Source organism: Manis pentadactyla, chromosome 4 (assembly GCF_030020395.1).
Source record: "Manis pentadactyla isolate mManPen7 chromosome 4, mManPen7.hap1, whole genome shotgun sequence".
Lineage (NCBI taxonomy): Eukaryota > Metazoa > Chordata > Mammalia > Pholidota > Manidae > Manis > Manis pentadactyla.
In genome coordinates this window covers 186,462,395-186,481,449 of record NC_080022.1, presented here as the reverse complement: position 1 = coordinate 186,481,449, position 19,055 = coordinate 186,462,395, and the positions used below count along the sequence as shown (strand labels likewise).

The 19,055-nt window shown below is 46.0% G+C and overlaps 1 protein-coding gene across 1 annotated transcript in view; it reads left to right on the top strand.

Annotated features, from left to right (window-relative positions):
* The first annotated feature begins 4,537 nt into the window (after nt 1-4,537).
* LOC118925018 (integrin beta-3-like) overlaps nt 4,538-19,055 on the top strand; it is a 38,363-nt gene continuing 23,845 nt past the window's right edge. Inside the window, 2 exon segments of the mRNA XM_057499544.1 lie at nt 4,538-5,191; nt 18,294-18,356. Of these exon segments, the coding sequence (XP_057355527.1) occupies nt 4,538-5,191; nt 18,294-18,356 (717 nt within the window).

Below are 19,055 nucleotides of genomic sequence, written 5' to 3'. Positions count from 1 at the left end.
TACGCACACATTCCTCTGTGCTTTTCAGATTCCAAAGGGCTTTCATATCCAAGGTCTCATAGAATCTCATAATCGTGAGTGTGTGTGTGTGTGTGTGTGTGTTGGGAGGGGGTAGAGTGGGATTGGGGTGCAGAAAGGGGCAGGGAACGGATAGTTGTATTTTTACAGATAAGGGAAATGAATATAGAGAGGATTTGGATCATCTTACTAGTAGGAGTTGGGGCAAGGACCTGAATCCAGAGACCTCTGACCCTTACTACAAGGGAGAATTAAGGATGGCCTTGTAGGCAAGAGGTTCAGGAAATAACCACAGATGTGGGTCCCTCAACTTATAGTGGTGACAAATGAGGAACTGAAATAGAAGTGGGCTTCCCAAGGGAGCAGACTATTGGTGAGAACCCAGGGAAAAGATCCCAATTTTGCCTCTGACATGGGTCCTGGGGAGGATCTTCTACCTGTCCTGAGTTGGCTACTCCTCAGGTCCCCCAACATCTTTGCTTGATTAATATTTTATTAAACTTAATTTTCAAGGGATGCCAAGAAGGTCAAAAAATAAAAGAAATTATTTCATTTACTAAGGGCCTACTGGGGAATACAAAGGTAATAAATTACAGTCCCTGCTTTCAGCAATCTCACCGTCCGGTAGTGGCAGAAGAGGCGTAAGTAAATCACTCATGAATCACAGAAATTCTACTTCTGACTGTGACAGAGTGACTGGCACAGGATTTGCTCCCACAGTAAACAACAAATTCAGACGAAATATTTGAGGAGATGCTCTAGACACCGAACACAGGCAACAGAATATAACCCTCAAGGGAAGGGAAACGCATGAGCTGATATCGGCACGGCTTTCTGCCAGGGAACTTTCTGGACGGCAGCGCAAGAAGGGGAACCTAGGAAGTGCGAGATGGTCTCACTGAGCTTAGGAGCACAGACTAGAGTTCAGGGCTGCTGAGGAAGCTGTAATGTGTGGGGAAGACTTTTAGAGAGGAAGGAGCTGAACGGAGAGATGCCCCTTAAGTCAGCAGAGTTGTTCTCCAGGGTCTTTGGATGAGGGATGGGCTGCACATGCAGGTGGTGGTGCTGGGTAAGGCTTAGCAGAGCAGCAGAGAGCTGAACAGAGCAGAAAAGGCTGTGCATGGCTTGGAGATTTTGGAGTTTCATTCTATTCAGAGTGGCGAGATCTCACTGAACAACGCTGGTACTCAGATGATACAGAACGTCCACATCTTATGAGTAAGGACTGTGTTCTATCTAGATAAAGATAATCTGCCAGTAATTTAACTGCCTAATAGAATAAAACTCAATACTCTTCAAGGGAAGACAACATGAACTCTAAAATGAATAATTCACAATGTTGAGTATGCAATCTGATATTAATACACACGTGAAAAACAGTAAATTGGGATCCACAATTTTTAAAAAAGTGAAATTGACTGTGGGATGAGTTGGAATTAGCAGACTGGAATTTTAAAACAGTGGTTGTAAACACATTTAAGGACTTAAAGGAAAATATAGACATAATGCTTGGGATATGGGGAATATCAGCAGATAAATCGAAACTGTAAGAAAAATAAAGGGCAATTCTAGAACTTAAAAACAATGTCTGAAAAATTCCCTGGATAAGTTAACAGTATATTAGAGACTGCAAAAGAAGGGACTGGGAAACTTAAATAGAGATCAATAGACTATTTAATCTGAAAACAAACAGAAAAAGGATTTAAAATAAATGGAGCCTCAGTAGACTGTGGGATAATAATCCAAACATTAAATTATATTAAGTATTAATATAATTTATTTATATTAAAATACATTTATAAAATTATAAATACTTTTATTTAAAATATTTAAGATGTTAAATTATAAATATTTAAATAATATCCAAAATATGTATAATGGAGCTTCACAAAGTAAGAAGAGAGAGAATGAGCAGAAAAAATACTTGAAGAAATAAGCGCTACAAACTTCCTATATTTGGTGAAAAAGTAAATCATTTATATATCCAAGAGTCTTACCAACCCCAAGCAGGATAAATATAAGGAAAACCACACCTATTCACCTTCACCAGCCTGTTAAAAAACCAAAGAAAAACAGAAAACTTAAAGGTAGTCAGAGACAAACCTCAGATAATTTGAGCAACATAATGATAGCATTGGATTATAACTCACTGAATAAATAAATATCCATAAATTCATACTGATACACATAAGCAATTGTGCTTCCTTCCTGTGGGATACCAAGCAGTAGCTGTAGAAGGAAAAAGGCAACAGAAAATCACTATTACTCAAACACCACAGAAACTAATTGCAGTCAAGAACCACCGATGGATGCTAAAAAAGGTATGAAGAGAACAGGATACTTGCACAAAGTTGAAGTATCTTTCCATAAAACATTTATTAATTACAAAGAGAAAAATGCTAACTTTATAGTGAAGAAACCTGACAAACACCACCCTAATCATTGCGATCAAAGTTAACATCATAAGTAGTAAGATATATGGTTATCATGTACCCCCTGAAATGACATTTTAATGAAGCACATCTTTTTTTTTTTTTGGTATTCTTGTCTCCAATACCTCAATACAATCATGAGAAAACATCGAACTCAAGCTGAGGGACATACTACAAAATAACTGGCCTAATAACTGAGGCCAAAGTGTCAAGGTGATGAGAAAAGAAAGGCTGAGAAAATGTCATAGATTGAAGGAGAATAAGAAGACATGATGACAGTACAGTATGGGATCCTGGGTTGGAGTCTGGACCAGAAAAAGGACATTAGTGGGAAGCCTGGCAATATTCAACTACTGTATCCTGATTAGTTAATAGTATTGTATCAATGTTAATTTCCTGTGTTTGATAATTATGATATTGTAAGATGTCAACATTAGGAGAAATTGGGTGAAGGATACAAGGGAACTCTCTTTAGTATTTTGCAACATTTGAATAAGTATAAATGATTTCAAACTAAATTTTTAAAAAGCCAGAGGGAATAGACAGGGAAACAAGAATGTAAATGATGGTTGATGTCTCATCAAAACAAAACAGTGGAGCCCAGAAAACAGTGGAACAACATCTTTAAAGTACTGGAAGAAAAAAAACCTGTGAACCTAGAAATCTGTATCTAAGAACTATCATTAAAAATGAGGAGAAACAAATGAAAGTTGAGCATATTTGTTGCCAGGAGACCTTAATGACAAGATTTGCAGGAGAAAGTTCTTCAGGCTGAAGGGGTAGCATGTTTGTCGGGCCAGCGTCCACCCCAAGCAGTCAGTGGCAGCAGACCCAGGCTGAGGACACATCTAGGTGACTGGGAGATTGGCTCTACATATGGGAATTGAGCAAATAAATGAATTTCTAGGCTGACATGTAATCAGGCTGCATGACCTGGGTTTTTGTGCCAGGGCAGTGACAGTGCTATTAAAATGGCTTCTGGCCTCCAGGCCCTCCACCAGCTGGGGGAGGTGTATGGAGCTGGAGTCTCAAAACCCGGTCAGGACGCCCAGCTCCCTTGTGTGGTCGCTCCTCCCCTGCCCCCTTACAGACTGCAAGTGACTCTTCTGATTTGTGTGCTACTCTTTTGGCTTATTCCAGTGTTTGTGAGGTCAGAGGTGCGGTGCCCACCTCTGCAGAGTGTGGGGCTGGAGAAATGGAGAAATCAGACAAGCCTAGTGGAAGAGATTACATCTGAGATGTTTTGAAAGATATGTGGAATTTTTCAGGTGGAAAAAGGAAGGAAGATCAGTCAGGCAGTCAGAATATTGAGGAATGCTAAGTATCTTCCCACGCTAGGGTAGGAGATGAAGCGGGAAAACTGAGTCAAGACGAGTTTTCAGGCATCTAGGGTGTCTCAGGAGAGGGTTTCGGGAAGCCCAGGGGCAGCTTGACAGCCCTCTGGGGTGCCCAGGAGCTGCAGAGACCTCTAGATTCTCTCTGGCGCATGGGCGTTGCTTTTAATCATCATTAGAACCACTATTGTGGCAGCCTGCACCAGCCCCAGACACACATGGCCTCTTCCTCACAGTCCTAGCACTTTGGCCCTTCGAGAGTTCTGAGGTTTCTAGACACCTAGAAGAAGGACTGGGGGGAAGGCGGGAGGCCTCTGAGGAAAATACAATAAAACTCCAAAGCCTGCGAGTTTGAGTTTGGAGGCAGTATATTGACTGTGTCTTGAAACGTGTAGCAGATACTGTGCTCCGTGGAAGCATCTGTAGAGAAAGTCCTTTATGGACATCACCTACACAAGCTTGAGATGTGGTCTTGTCCTCAACAGGCTTACAGTCTACCAGAAAACCGAACCCAAGAAAAAGATTAGTGAATAATGAAGGGCTAAAGCAGTGCCCGACAGAGCGTAAGCATACAATAGGTGTGTCAGTTAAATGGATGAAACTCAAGATGCAGAGGCAGAGAACCCCAGGAATTCAGGTGGCAGAGCAAGCCTTGTGGGGGTCCCCTAGGCGGTGGGGCTACGTCGAGAGAGGGGCCGGAGGCTCCTGGCCTTTCTACGCTACAAACGCTGGGCGCGAACCCCAGGGGCCAGGATGTCTGCGGAGGATGCGCCCACCACCCATTCGTGTCCCTGGCCCGCCCGGCCTGCGGATCGAGGCGGCCCCTCGCCCGCGGGGAGAGAGGCACCGCGGTCTCCCGCCGGCCCCTCGCCGGCGCGGGGTCCGGAGAAGGGCCCCGGGGAGGAGGTGCGCGACCGCGGCCCGCCCCGTTCCGTCCCAGCCCCCGCGGGCCCCCCCTCCGGCTGCGGGAAAGTGGCCGCGGGCGCCGCTGCTCACAGGGGGGCGGGCGGGCGCTCTGGGCCGCGGCGCTGGTGCCCGCGGCGCTGGCGGGCGAGGCCGTCGGAGGTGAGCGAGGCTCTCGCACCGCGCCGCGCATCCTGCGGCAGCCAGTTTGCAGACGTGGGGCGGCGAGGGCGGCCGGGCCCGTCCCGCGCGTCTGCGCTCGGAGTGTGCGGGCCAGGCGGGGGCCGTCGGAGCCCGGAGCTGGGGACCCTCCGGCCCCGCGGTGGCGGGGCTGACCGGCTGCCTAGGGGCGGGTCCTCCCGGGCGCCGAGGTCCTTAGTCGGGCGATCAGCCGGGGCAGCGCGCGGCGCGGAGGAGGGCGCCCGGGGGCCAAGGCGGGCGGGGGCACAGGGACGTGGTTGTAGCCCCTCGGGTGAGGGTGTGCGCGTGCGCGCGCGCGCGCGGGTTTGTCAGCTACTCGACATTCCTCATTTTGTTTTGTTTTTTCTTTCCTTCTTTCCTTTTTTTAATTTTAAACTTGGTGGTTCCCTGCCGAAGCGATTCGGAGGGGAATGAGGGCTCTGTCTCCTACAGGGTCCCCGGGAGGCAGAGGTTTCCGGGATCCCACATCCGAAAAATGTCCAGTGTACGTGAGGAACCACGCCACCAAGGGTCCCGGAGCCGGCGTGGGTCCCTGGTTCTGTCTTTATTGCTGCCGCACGGCACTGTCAGCTGCCGAGGCCGTTGGCATTAGGCTTCATTGGTGCCGGGGAGCGGGTGAGTGCAGAGCGGGGCACAGCCCGGAGGCGCTGCCCGTGCCCTTCCGGAGCCCCGGGACCCTCCCCGGGGGAACCGGCTCATAGTCCGCTGGGGGCGTTCCTCGGCAGAGGAAACGTGTGCGTGTGCGTACTTTCAATGAAAAGAGAAGTGCTCATTGAAAGACAGTTTAGGTAACTGCAGAAGGTATTTTTTTAAAGTAAGATTTATTGGTAAAAAGCAGTTCAGAAATATTTTGATGACTGCTTTCTAGACTTGTGCATATCTGTATCTAAGAGGTACAGGACTGAGCAACAAAAATCTTTTTTAAAAATCGCTTTATTGAGATATGATTGACATACAAAAAAGTGTATATGTTTAATGTGTATGACTTCTTGAATTTGGAGATAAGTATACACCCATGAAACCATCACCACCGTCTATTCCATATCTTGATAGAAGAGTTAAGAGAATATATAAGGGGCTGTTTAAGTTGTTATTGCTGACGCTTCCCATGTGGTAGATGCTCCAACAGGCCGGCTGATGTCCTTAGTCTGTAGCAAGCAGCCTGATGACCACGCTGTTGGTGATGCCGGTGACACAGAGACACGAATCTTCAGCATTCTGCGCTGGGAGGTGTTGGAGCCTTGGTTGGGAGGCTGCCTGCTGTTGATGGGGGCAGTGGAGAAATCTGAAAGGGCAACTCAGCTCTCTCCTGTGGGGATGCCTGCTTCTACGAACTTCATTTTTGCTTTCTTTTCACATCTTCAAATTTGTGAGTTCTGAATGATTTCCGAGTCTAATCATTATATTTTCTTGCAGTTTTAAAAGTAAGTAAGGTAGCATAAGGCAGAACCTAGCATGGTGCTTGGTTCAGTATTAGCTAAGATGAAGAGTGTTATTTTGATGTCTCTCCCTCCACCCCTCACTCCTAGTGTATCTTTTGTTGATCTGGTTTGCACAGTTGTGATGATCCATATGGGATTCCACTGCATGGACATACCTAAGTTTGCATTAAATATCCTCTAGGAGATCTGTTCATAGATTGGTCTCTGTGATTGGGGCGATTCCAGCAGTGGGGATGGGTTGTGAGATAGCCCCAGACCCTCTGTGAGAGGCAGGTTAGAGGAGTTTAAGAGCTTAGGCTCCAGAGTCAGACTTCCGGAGTAACAAGCCCTCAGTAAAAGCAGTTTCGATTATATTTGAATCCCCCACCTGCTTGGCTGGGTTGCAGGTGTTATCAGATCCCTGGAGAAGCAATTGGTAGGATGAGAGTAAGGGAGTTGTGCTGGGACACAGGGTTGAAGGGACACAGAAAGAGCTGGACGGGAGAGTCTGGTATGCCAGACTAGGGGTTGTTTGAGGGTAGAATTGAGTTTTGAAATTTATGTACAGAGATCTTTTTAGCTTCACCCAAGAACTATTGGGTTTTGTGGCTTCCGCATACATAGGCCTTTATTTTAACCTGGGACCTAATGGATGACATGTTTTGTTTGCTTTTATTATCTCAGTTGTTAGTTCTGAGCTCAGGTGCTACTTTCTCTTCCTGAGTTTTTTTAATGGAAGCTTTCCGACTGAAGCTCTCTGAAGGAACCCTCAGGGCCTGGAGACACATGGGAGAAAGGCTTGTTGACTGGGGCAAGGGGTAGCTATGGTTTAAAGCCAGTCAGATGTGGGTTTAATTCTTGATTTTTCCTCTTATTGGTTGTGTGACCTTGGGCAAATTACTTAATCTCTCACGACCACGGTTTCCTCATATGTAAAGTGGACAAAGCAATCTTTCTATGATTATGCCAAGTGGATGAGATAAAAGCACAAAATAAATATTCAATAAATGGCAAGTACTACTGTCGTCATGCTTCCTGTCCATGGTATCTGTTGTGTACTGGAGGCAAGAGCTGTTACTGCTTTGTACATGAGTGCAGGCCAGGCTAGAACGAGACTGATGTCCCACATCTGTAGGACGGGGCCCCATCTTGTTTCAATTCACTCCCATTGGGGCTTGGAGTATCTCAGCCACTCCCACCCAGCAAGAACCCACAGAAGGGCCAAGGAGGATAGACGCTCAGACATTTACTTTATCTGTGAGAAAACCTTAAGTTCTGGCTCTGGGAAAAGAGGAAAGTAAAGGACATTCACAAGATTTCAGGTTGCCTGAGGAGAAGAACATGTCTGTTTTGTTACACTCTATGCCCAGCGCCTGGCACATTGGGAGCCCAAATAAATATCTACAGAGTGCTCTGGAAAGGGATCTAGAAGTGATGTGCCTCACTTTAAGAAACCCAGTATTTGAATATCTGCATTCATTTACAGAGGATCTCTTATGCCCCATCTGGGCATTCATCCAGAATTGAGTTTTGGAGTTTATGTACATTGTACATTTATGTAATTGTAGTGATCCATATAGGATTCCACTGCATTGACATACCTAAGTTTGCATTAAATATCCTCTAGGAGATCTGTTCATAGATTGGTCTCTGTGATTGGGGTGATTCCATCAGTGGGGATGGGTTGTGAGATAGCCCCAGACCCTCTGTGAGAAGCAGGTTAGAGGAGTTTAAGAGCATAGGCTCTAGAGTCAGACTTCCAGAGTAACAAGCCCTCAGTAAAAGCAGTTCTGATTATATTTGAATCCCCCACCTGCTTGGCTGGGTTGCAGGTGTGAAGTGTAAAGTGGACAAAATAATGTTAGAATGCAACCGAGACCATGAATTCTTTGGGCATTTGGGTCTCTGCACTATTGTGCCATTTAGATCTCTGATCTGAGGGTGCTGGAAACTCAGAGGAATCTCTGTGAATTGTCTTCCCTTTTCCCCCTCCTGGGAGGAGACACATGGAAGGGCAGCATTCTCCCTTTACCCTCCTCAACATGGTGAGTGTGGGTGGCAGAGGTCTCCTGGGGTCAGCATAAGATGGGGCGAGGAGGCAACAGGGGAAAGGGGGTGTCTGGATATGACTCTGGAAATTCCTAGTAGAAATTCCTCCTCTGCAACTCCCCACCACATTGGGGATCTCTGGTTATCATCCCTTCCCAGCCCTAAGAATCCTTTAAGTGTGAAACTCCAGCAAAAAGCTTACAAAATCTTCCTTTCTCTCCATCCACACAGCATCTCCAGGAACAGTCTTCTTTAAAGTTAGGTTTATGGACGTATGATTTATGTGCAATAAAATTCATCCTTTTTAGGTGTACAGTTCTTTGAATTTTGGCATGTCTACTGTCAAGTAACCATCACCATAGTCAAGATAATGAATATTTCCATCACCCTAAAAAGTTCCCTTGAGCTCCTTTGTCATCAATTCCCTATCTGCACCTTTAGTTCCTGGAAACCACTGATTTGTTTCCTGTCCCTAGAGTTCTAACTTCTACAGAATGTTGTATAAATAAAGTCATATGATATGTGTAGACTTTCAAGTCTGGCTTCTTTCACTTCACCTAACACATTTGAGATTCATCCATGTTGCATGCATGTAGCAGAATGCTCAGAGGTTACCTGGGGCTACCTACTCATCTTCTGCTGGTGTTGAGACAGTGACACTGAAAGCAGGGGGTGATGTGTGTTAAACCCAGATCCAACTGAATTTCTAAATTATCTAATTGGGTAGATGCATTTGGGCCACGTATAAGCCGTTAGATTTCCCAAATGCTAAGTAGTAATATCTTTGGGATATTGGAGAGGATTTTGCAACAACCAGCCATTTTATTATTCTTGGTCCTAAAATTTTGTGGCCAAATATGGTGTGTCATAATCCTTGGAGCCAGAAACCATTAAGTAAGCCTGGGGCTTTCCTACCTTTAAACATTTTGGGGAACATCTCTCAGAAAAACAGCCTGCTGTTAAGTCTCCCCTCTGTTTTTCTGTCACGTGTGCACATAAAGACTATTCCCCTTCCCCCCAGCATTTCTTAGTTCACCTAGTGAGACATCCAAACATTTGAGGAGAGAATGGGGCGATATATGCTCATTTCAAGAAAGCCAAACATTGCAGAGTAAAACAGCTGACTCCCTTCTAATTCTATCCTCCCTTAACGTACACTGTTAATTAGGTGGAGTGTTCTAGTCAGGTTGTTTTCCCTTACACATACAGTAATTCTCATGTGTACATATTCCTTTATATACATTTGTGTTATGTTTTTTAAACTTGCAAAAGCCACTTCCTTTCATACAGAAAAAAACCCAAACTTCCATGTGAACTGTGGATCTGGAATTGAGAAAGCTCTGTTGATTCACACCTCTGCAGGCCTTCTCATCAATCTGCTGGGTGACTTTGAACAAGTCATCTCACCTCTGGACCTCAGGCTCTTGGTGTCTCCAGGCCGCAAAGTGGGTGAAGGAGATGAAGGGAGAGACTTCAGTTTGCTCCTGCCCTCCCCACTGTCAGCTGGAGAAGTTTTTCCTTTAACCGACTAATAACATGGAATTTCATGTAAGGATTTCCTTGGGAGAAAAATAGGGAGGTCTGCAGTTAAAAACAGGCCCAAAAGTCTTTACACTAGAAGAAAGTTCCAGAAGTTTGGCAAAGGGCACATTTGGTACCACATTAAAGGTTCCCATAGCCAACCCTGAATTCCTTTGCTATTAGGATTCTTAGATAGAGAAAACCTGGGCCTAAGAGACTCTTGTATGGTCCCAAGCCCCTACTTTAGCCCCTATACACGGTAAACACCCCCAGGTCAAACCTTTGCCAGAGCTGTCTGCAAGGGGTAGGTTTGACCAATGCCCCAGAAGTGGAGCGGTGTGTGGTGTTGATGCCGGGGTTCTTGTTCGCGGAGTCGAAGAATGAACTTCACACACACTCAAGGTAGGAGAGCAAGGCAGAGACCTTTATTTAGAGGGAAAGGGAGAGGACAGAGCTCCTGGCTCAGGCCAGGAGGGACAAGAGAGCCCCGGGGTGGTGCATTGTCTAGGGGTTTTGTAAGCAGTTAAGAGACAAAGGGCTAGGGATGTATACCTGCTAAGGGGTCCCAAAATGTTTGTCTTTGAAGAGACATTAAGTTTCTTATTAGTCTTCCTGGTTATTTACAAGAATTTTACTGCTCTGATTTCCTCCCAGGATAGAAGCTTGCTGGTCCGGGAGCAGATCACTCAAGACTGCCTGCTTTGCTCCCAAGGTGGGCTGAGTTATTGTCTGTTTGTTAAAGAGTAACACTCTTTTTAACAAATTGGGTTTTAAAATGCAATCTAATTTTCAAGATGGCATCTCATGTTTTTACTACATTGTTTTGGGCTTGCTTGCTACATTGCCCAGGTTGCAAATCATTTGTTTAGGGCTGGGGGAAGAAAAGCAGCACCTGGGTAAAGTCAGAAAAACAAGCTGGGCCCCCCAGCAGGCCAAAGCAAATCCCCAATGGATTATCTTGCTTTTTTTTTTATTCCTGGAGGCGCTCACCCTACTCTGTCTAATCCCGTGGTCCCTGCCTCAGCTTCTCTGTTCTGGGACTTCACCAAAGTGAGAAGAGACCGTGCTCTCTCCTGGGCCCCTCCTGAAGACTGTGGGAGTGGATCAGGCAACATTTATTCTTGAGCTTTGGGGTTCCAAGAGACTATGTTTTTTTTTTTTTTAATTACCTGTTGTGTGTATTTTTTTAAAAATATCATTGTTTCTTATGTTGGTTTCAAATATACAACACAATGGTTCAGCAGGCTGTAGGGTTTTGATGCTGAAGTTGCTCGGGTTTGTAGAAAGCCTGGCCTGCTCTGGGAAGCCTACATTAAAATGTATGCAAGTGCAGAAAGCAGAACAGAGGACATTTCAAATTAGCTTTCATTTTCTTTTAAGTTATAAAAGTAATTCAGATTGTAAAAAATAACAAAGCCAAGCAGTATGGAAATTGAATAATGTAGAAAATACAAGTTTCTTGTAGTCTTGTTCTTGAAGGTAACTGCTGTTGAGTTACTCCATAGCTTTTTTTCTTAATACATGTCATCATTTGTAATTATTTATAATTATTGTTATTTCTCAAATAGGATTATCCACAATAGGATAGGATCATTGTCAACTAATAATATGTCCTAAGCATCTTTTTATGTCAATTTATGTCTTTCCTTTATTTATTCCAAGACCTATAATTCTAGCCAAAAGGCATGCTTTTATATGGATATATCAGAATTTACTTAACCGGTTCCCTGTTGACATACATTAGGATCCTTCCCAATTATTCACTACTAAAAATAAAGCTTCAGGGGATATCTTGCTCATTATTATGCACCTTTTATTCAAGTGTTTCTGCAGGCTAAATTTCTTGAACTAAAGCTTCTGGGTCAAAAGATATGAATATTTTAAATTGAGATTTTACTAGGTTTTGCCAAATTGTCCTCCAAGATGGTAGGATCAATTTGCGTTTCTACCAAGAGAGGCTGGCAGTGAGGACTGTGTCCATGTCCATCAGACCTGAGCTGGAGGAGGAAAGTCATAGGGCTGACAGCTGGATGCCGAGGAGGTCACCTTCAGGGTGCTGCTGGGCTGGGCCTCAGACAGAGCTTGGTACGGGCTTGTCTCTGCTCTGTATTGAATGAGTCAGATGGGAGGTGGGGCCCATGCTGGTAAAATTTTCCAGGATTTGAAATGCAGCATTGAATCAAATATTAAGCCATTAGGAAGAAATGGACTTGGGTCCTGGGTCTTGGACACACTTGTGCATTGTTGAAGGGGTCTTGGGTCCTGGGAAGGTAGGCCTCCTAGAGTTTTAGTCTCCCTGTTTATGCCTTCTTGCTGGCATCTATACTTCCAGGGGTGGCAGCACCCTGCAGGGTAGCTAAGCCAATACCCTTTGTTTTACAGAGAAGCCAAAAGGGAAGCCCTGAGAGGTGAAGTGACTTGCCCAAGATCACATCAGTGTAGTAGCATTGGTGGGGTCTAGCCCTGGGGGCTCCTGTCTTCTGGCCAGGGATTCAGTCACTATATCCTGTTAGAGACAAAGGACCCTCTTGAGTCTGACCCCAAGGTGGAGGGAAGGAGGATGGTTATTCTTAGTACAGGAAGAGATTGGAGTGTAGGTAACGAGGAAAGAAGCCAACATTTATTGATCATCCACTATAGATGGTTCTTTTGCATATGTATCTCATTTAATGCTAACAACTCGTGAGGTAAGTATACCCACGTTTGGGAACATGGGGGAAAGGAAGTAGCTGTTTCAGGTCTCCAGTCTTGGCTGATGTGGCTGGGTTAGACCCGTTAGATACAGGGGAGCAACAATAAGTTCTTGAATAAGGATCTGACAGAGAATCAAAGAGTCACTGGACCTCGGAGAGAGCACCAGAGAGAAGGGACCTGCCTGAGGTCACACAGCCAGTGGAGTGGCAGAGGTGGCTTTGGACCTGAGGTCTCCCGCCTGCTGCGGCGTGTGCCTTCCCAACCATGCCTGCTGTTACACAATAATGTGTTCATTGTTTTACTACCCCTGCCTTCACGGTGTTTCTCAGGGGCTGGGTGTTAATTTTAGATTACAACCGTACAGAAGACAAGACTGTCCGAGGATGGGCTTTATGCAGTGTTCCTGCACATGGCTACATAATTAACTCAGTTGGAGATGATAACCAGACATATCCTGGCTTCACTTACAAGGACAGGGCCTGCTGGCTGAAGGGTCAGTGGAAGGATTGGTCAGTGGCCAAAACATCTGAACTTTGTCTAAGGGGATCTACTTGCTCAGGGCAAAATCCTTCCTGTCTTTTCATCAAGCCCCACAGGCCATCCATCGGCAGGTCCTCAGAATGTATCCACAGCCTGACCACAGTAGTAACACCACTACCATCCGAATCCAAACCCCTGCCGTCTGTGGCCTGGACTATTGTAATTCTTCCTCATTGGTCTCTTTCTCATCTTGCTTCCCTACAATAGCCAGAATGATCTTTTATCTGCTCACCTTGACTCACATTGCTCTAGTGGCTTCTTGCCCCGTGGAGAAGGGAAGCCACACTCCCCACCACGGCTGCGGTTCCCGAGTGCTGTGCCTCCTGGTGTTCTGACTGCTTCTCCAGCCCTCTCTCCCTCTTCCTGCAACTTCCTTAAGAGGCTGACGTCCATCTAGCTTTTGTCTGGGAGTTTTTTTTTCTGCAGTGCTCATCCCTTAGATCTTTCCATGACTCATGCCTTCATAACATTTTGACATATCAGCCCAGGAGGCCTTTTTTGACCACCTTCTCTAAAGGCCTCCTCCCCTCATTCATGCGACTCCTTTATCCTGCTTTATTTTTTTCTCAGCATTTGCCACTTTTTCAAATTGTACATTTTTGTTGTGTATGTTTTTCTTTTCATCTTCCCACTAAAATTTAAGTTCCACACGAGTAGGGGGTTTGTTTAGTACATCAGTGTGGCTCCAGTACTTAGGAGAGTGCTGGGCACAGGGAGGTGCTTAATGAGTATTTGTTGAGTGTATGCTGAATGAATGCTGAGATCATTGATATATGTTAGCAGAAAAATGTAAAGCTAAAGCAACCCCTTGCCGTTACCTATAGGCAGATTAACCATAGCAAAGTTTTCATTCCAGGCTGGATTTTCTCAATCGTGCTAGTATTTCAGGGCCATGTTCCTCAAAGTCACGTCCTATGTTATGGAAATAGAAATATATTCTGTACTAGCTTCTTAGGGCTACTGTAACTGGGTGGTTTAAAACAACAGAATTTATTCTCTCTGGAGGTTAGATCTGAAATCAAGGTGTCACAGGGTCGGGCTCCCTCTGAGACTCCGGATGGAAGCCTCCCAGCTTCTGGGGGCGGCTGGCACTCTGTGGCGTTCCTCGCCTTCAGTTACATCACTCCAGACCCTGCCTCTGTCCTCACGTGGCATTCTCCCTGTGTGTCTGTCTTCCCGTGGTGTTTTCCTCTGGTAAGGACATCGGTCATATTGGATCAGGGCCCATCCTCACGGCCTTATCTTGATTACATCTGTAAAGACCTATGTAAAGGTACCGGGGGTTAGGACTTATCTTGTGGGAGGACACAATTCAACCCATAACACATTGTACTGTTGGTAGATGCAAATTACACACAAATACCTTCTGATGTTACATACCATATTTAATGGGCTTTTTAATTTTTAGCATTTTAAAATCTCTGAAATCAGGATGCATCCTACATCCATAGTCCTAGATTTGCTGAAATATGGTAGTTTGGAGTTCCTACCGCTCTGGGTGATGCTTCCTGGAGCTTTTTGCTTAGAGCACAGAGGTACATGCTACCTGGAACTGCACCCTCATGTCTCCTTCCCCTTCCTTAGAGTACTGAGCTGCTTCTACCTGTAAAAAAGGCAGAAAAATAAAAGAAACTTTTTTAGCAACCTGCCCCTGAGAAGCTACTGGCGCAGCCGCAGGGCGGTGAGCACGGGATCTTTTGTTCTTGGATGACTCACTCAGCTAGGTGACTGCAATGGAAGACCAGGCACCACCTGGGTCACCTTGTGTCCCCGTGGACCGAATCAGGAAGTGACCAGTCAAAGGTCAGTGGTGGAGCTGGGGATCCGGGCCAGAACTCCTTTCTGGCAGGTAATAAGAGAGATGTCCATAGTTCTTGCAGTAGGACTGTCCTCCCTTCTGGCGAACACCTCCCTCTGTGACTTAGCCTGAGGTCCCCTGGCCTCACTGGGGTGGCCTGTCCCTGCATCCTGACATCCTGTTTCATTGGACAACATGTCCTCAAAATAGCTCTCGTTGACGCATTACGACTTCCACTGTTGCAATTCCCTTCCCTGTTCCCCTTTTTTTCTCCGTTTTTCCCACCCTTTGTCTCTGGTTCTGTGAATTGAGCTGATGTGCCAAACCACAGCCTTCTACTTCTACTTTCCAGGCAAACTTCCTGGCCCGTCTTATCTATCTTTTCTAACTGGCCTCTCTTCCTGGCTCTGTCTCTTTGATTGGGTTTTTGAACACTAGTATTCCTAATTCTGTTTAACGTTAGATCTGACAGCGGATCGTTTCACCCTAGTTGATGCTTTCTGGCTCCACACTCCACACTCTGGGTGTACTCAGCTGTGTGTATAGTCCTGTAGAGTGGTGGCTTCAGGGGGAAAAAGAAAGTAAAACATTTGCCTGCTGTAAATAGCTTGGGATTTGGGATAAAAACAGAAACAGCAAAACAGTAGCCCCTGTAGCAGCTGCAGTTATTGAGTACTGTCTGTATGCAGCTGTTGTATTCAGCGTTTGACTGAGATTGGTTCGTTTAACCTTTACAGCCAGCCTGTGAGCACCAGGGCCAGTCTTCCTTGCTGTACTGTCAGAGGAAGTGGGTGGTAAGGGTTAATTCTTTTTAATGACAAAATTCTGATGACATCCCCACGTCTCCAGAAGGGCTGGGTCTGGGGAGCATAAGCCTTCTGAACCACAGGGAACAGAGGCCCAAACTGCCTCCACATGTTCGGGAGGCGGGGGTGGCCTCAGAGCAGCAGTTCATGGAATCAGCCTGGCCTGGCCACAGAGACTCCTGTGGAGTCAGCCACTTTTAGCCGCCGCATTCCGGGGAACTTGCCCTGGTGGCAGGTCTTGGTGGGGGGTGTTGTGGGGGATCGTTGGTTCTCACTGACTCAACCTATAATTCATTAAAAAGAGGAGGTATGGGGAAGGGCGTAACCATGACTCCCAGGCATGATTTCCCACAGGAAAAATCCAAGCAGCGTCTCTCATCCTCTGGGGCTGAGGACCGCCCAGTCACTATGTCAGGCCATAGTCATTTATTTCACATCTGGAAAGGCTTCCTTTTGTGGCTACAAGTCAGGGACTCACAGGGATAGACTGGGAAATGCTCTCAAAAATAATTTGACAGCACCCACACTCCTGAATCTGGCAGCTCTGGGAAGACTGGCCACCTTTCTTCCAGTATGGACAGTGCATGGCTGAGGGCTGCCCCAACTCAGACGTGGCCTGCCTTAGGGCTGGGCCTGGAAACACTGCCATAATTCCTATCTCATGTCCTCATCTCACAGGGTAAGGCTGTAGTCAGGTTGAAAGATGGAGTCTCAGAGATTACTCATGGGCTTACAGTGGTCTTCCACGTACAGAAATTTAGAGTTGGGAAATTTTAGACAGACTCAAGCCTGAGGAAACCTGGGACTTCCAGAGGTATTTCAAGGATTCCACATATAATCAAGTGTTTTTAGGAGAGCAGTGAAAGTTTGAATTGTCTGAGGCACTGTTTCAACCCATTTGCATGTTTTATATTGAAATTATATGCATAATTTGCAGATGGGAGCTTAGTTGCTTAAAAAATAAAATACTTTTATTTTTAGTCCAATACTTCTCAGTTTGCTTCAATGTATATTTATTGAGCATCTCCTTTGAGCTAGGGCTGAAGCAGGCCTGGGCTGGGCAGGGCAGGCCTCATGGGGCTTAAAATCTATTTTAAGTGTGTCAGTGTTGTTAAGGCAGATACATGAATAATTACAATACATTGGGAATACTGAAGTTGAAGAAACTGAGGCTGAGAGGACTTAAATGACTTACCCAAGGCCCCATTATTATTTGTGGGTAACTAAATTAGGACCACAGTGTATTGTTGCGTGTGTACCCTTTCTGTTAGATCCCCCAACCCCATTGTGAGGCCCTAAGATGGAGATTGTTAAAGTCTAATTTTCAAAGAGTTGAAAGTATGACCCTCAATACAAATGTAAAGTGAACACTTGTCAGAGATTGTTATTCAACTTAATTAATGAGGGAACCCATAAGATGTTAAGACTAATTCAAAAGAGAATTCAAGGGAGATTTCTAGTTGGCCAGTCAAAGGAATGCTGAAATCAGTTATCTAATATATTCAAAATTGGTTAATGTTTTCCAAGGCAGTAAACCCTAACCTTTCGGGGTTATCTTTTCTACCAGACAGAAATCAGTTGTGTTGCTGTTGAGTAAGAATCATACACACCGCTCTCACTGAGAATCATGTCCATTGTTATTGGTTTTCTACAAGTTGTAGAAACTCCTAGAGTTGTAAAATATCCTAATCACCAGAAGTCAAAAGAAGTATACACCCTGGAAAATCAGGTTATCCCTAAGCATGGTGAGTCTACTAATCTGCACCCTGTATAACAGTGAAAAGACACCCAGTATTTCATTGGCCCACTTCCAAATTTTGGATAATTTTTCCTAACAATAGTGTGTGCGTGTGTGTGTGTGTGTGTGTGTGTGTGTGTGTGTACGCACAACACATTTTCTGGGTATGTTTTTGTTCAGGTATTGGAGGGGAGTTCAGTCACACAATAATAAAATGAACTGTGACAGCTCTATGAGAAGTTTTGGGGACACTGGGAGAACACCCAATGATCAGGATAATTTCACCAAAACAGATGTAGTGGTCTTACTAGATGAGGGCAAAGGGATCACTTTAGAAATCCGATAAAGGAACTGTCAGGATCACTGGCTCACAGGCAGGAATGGGTCTTCCCCATTCTCCCTCTTGTGTTGGCAAGGGCCTTCTGGGAGCACTGCAGGAAGAGGAGGTTGACCTGGTGGGGGCCAGGAAGGCTGAGATGGGGCAGCAGGGAGGGTGTGGGCCTCTGTCCGAGCAAACACCTGGGTTTTGCTTCCTGGCTGGGCTTTGCCAGGCCATTCGGGTCTTGCTGGTTGTGCTCCTCCACCCAGGCTTTTCTCTGTTCTCTGGCGATATGAAGACTGTTCACGTTTGGATGGTGTGTTGTAATGTACCAAGTCCTCATTCTCCTGCCTCCCCCAGACAGTCCATGTTTGGTAAATGTCTGTGTTATGGTTAGGGTGTGTTTGTGTGCACCTGAGGGTGATACACACGGGCATTTGGGAATGTTAGGAAGGATCGGGCAGGCAGCGGCCTTGTCAGGCCAAATCTGGTGCTAATACCTTTGTCTCTCTGTTCCAGGGCCCAACATCTGTGCCCCAGTGTCTGGCTGTGAGTCCTGTGTGTGCCTGGTGCTCAGATGAGGTAGGAACAGACATCTGACCTTGCTTCTTCCTCTGACTTGGCTGCCCTTCTGCAGGAACGGACCAAAGGGAAGTCTCCTCCCTCCTAAGTACACAAGCCCCTTGTCCCTTCTGAGCAAAACTAGGGTGAAGCCTTCTCACTGACGGCTGCCAAGGTGAGCTGTCATGAGACTGTTGCTGGGAATGCCGTTAGTCTACCGTGTGGCCCTGGCTCTAGCCACTTTGGCCTTCTGGTTTCCCTGTAGCCATTGCCATGCTTTACCACACTTTGCTTGCTGTTTGTTGGGGTGGAACAGACTCATATCTTCAAAACAGAGGCAGGAAAGGCAGGAGAGGGTCATAGGTACAGAGCGGATGCTGGCTTACAAACATCCGAGAAGTTTTCAAAGACAAATAAAAGAGAAATCTTGCCCTTGAGTGGGGATGTGTAGTCGGAGCATCTTCTCCCTTTCCTCTGATCGGGCCCCACGGCCTTGCCTTCTCCTCTCCTCTCTCTCCTTTCCCTCCTTCCTTCCCTCTCCTAGGAGTCCACGAGGGAAGCTACTGAGCCCATCTGGTGAGGATGGGAGAGCGACAGGTGAGCTGTGTCTAGGCAAGGGTTTGTTGTGTCTGGGGCCCTGGGGAGTGAGTGTGTCTGAGGGGATGGCTGTGTTTGTGGCTGGGATGGGAATTTGGAGCTGGCAAGACTTGGGTGGCGGGG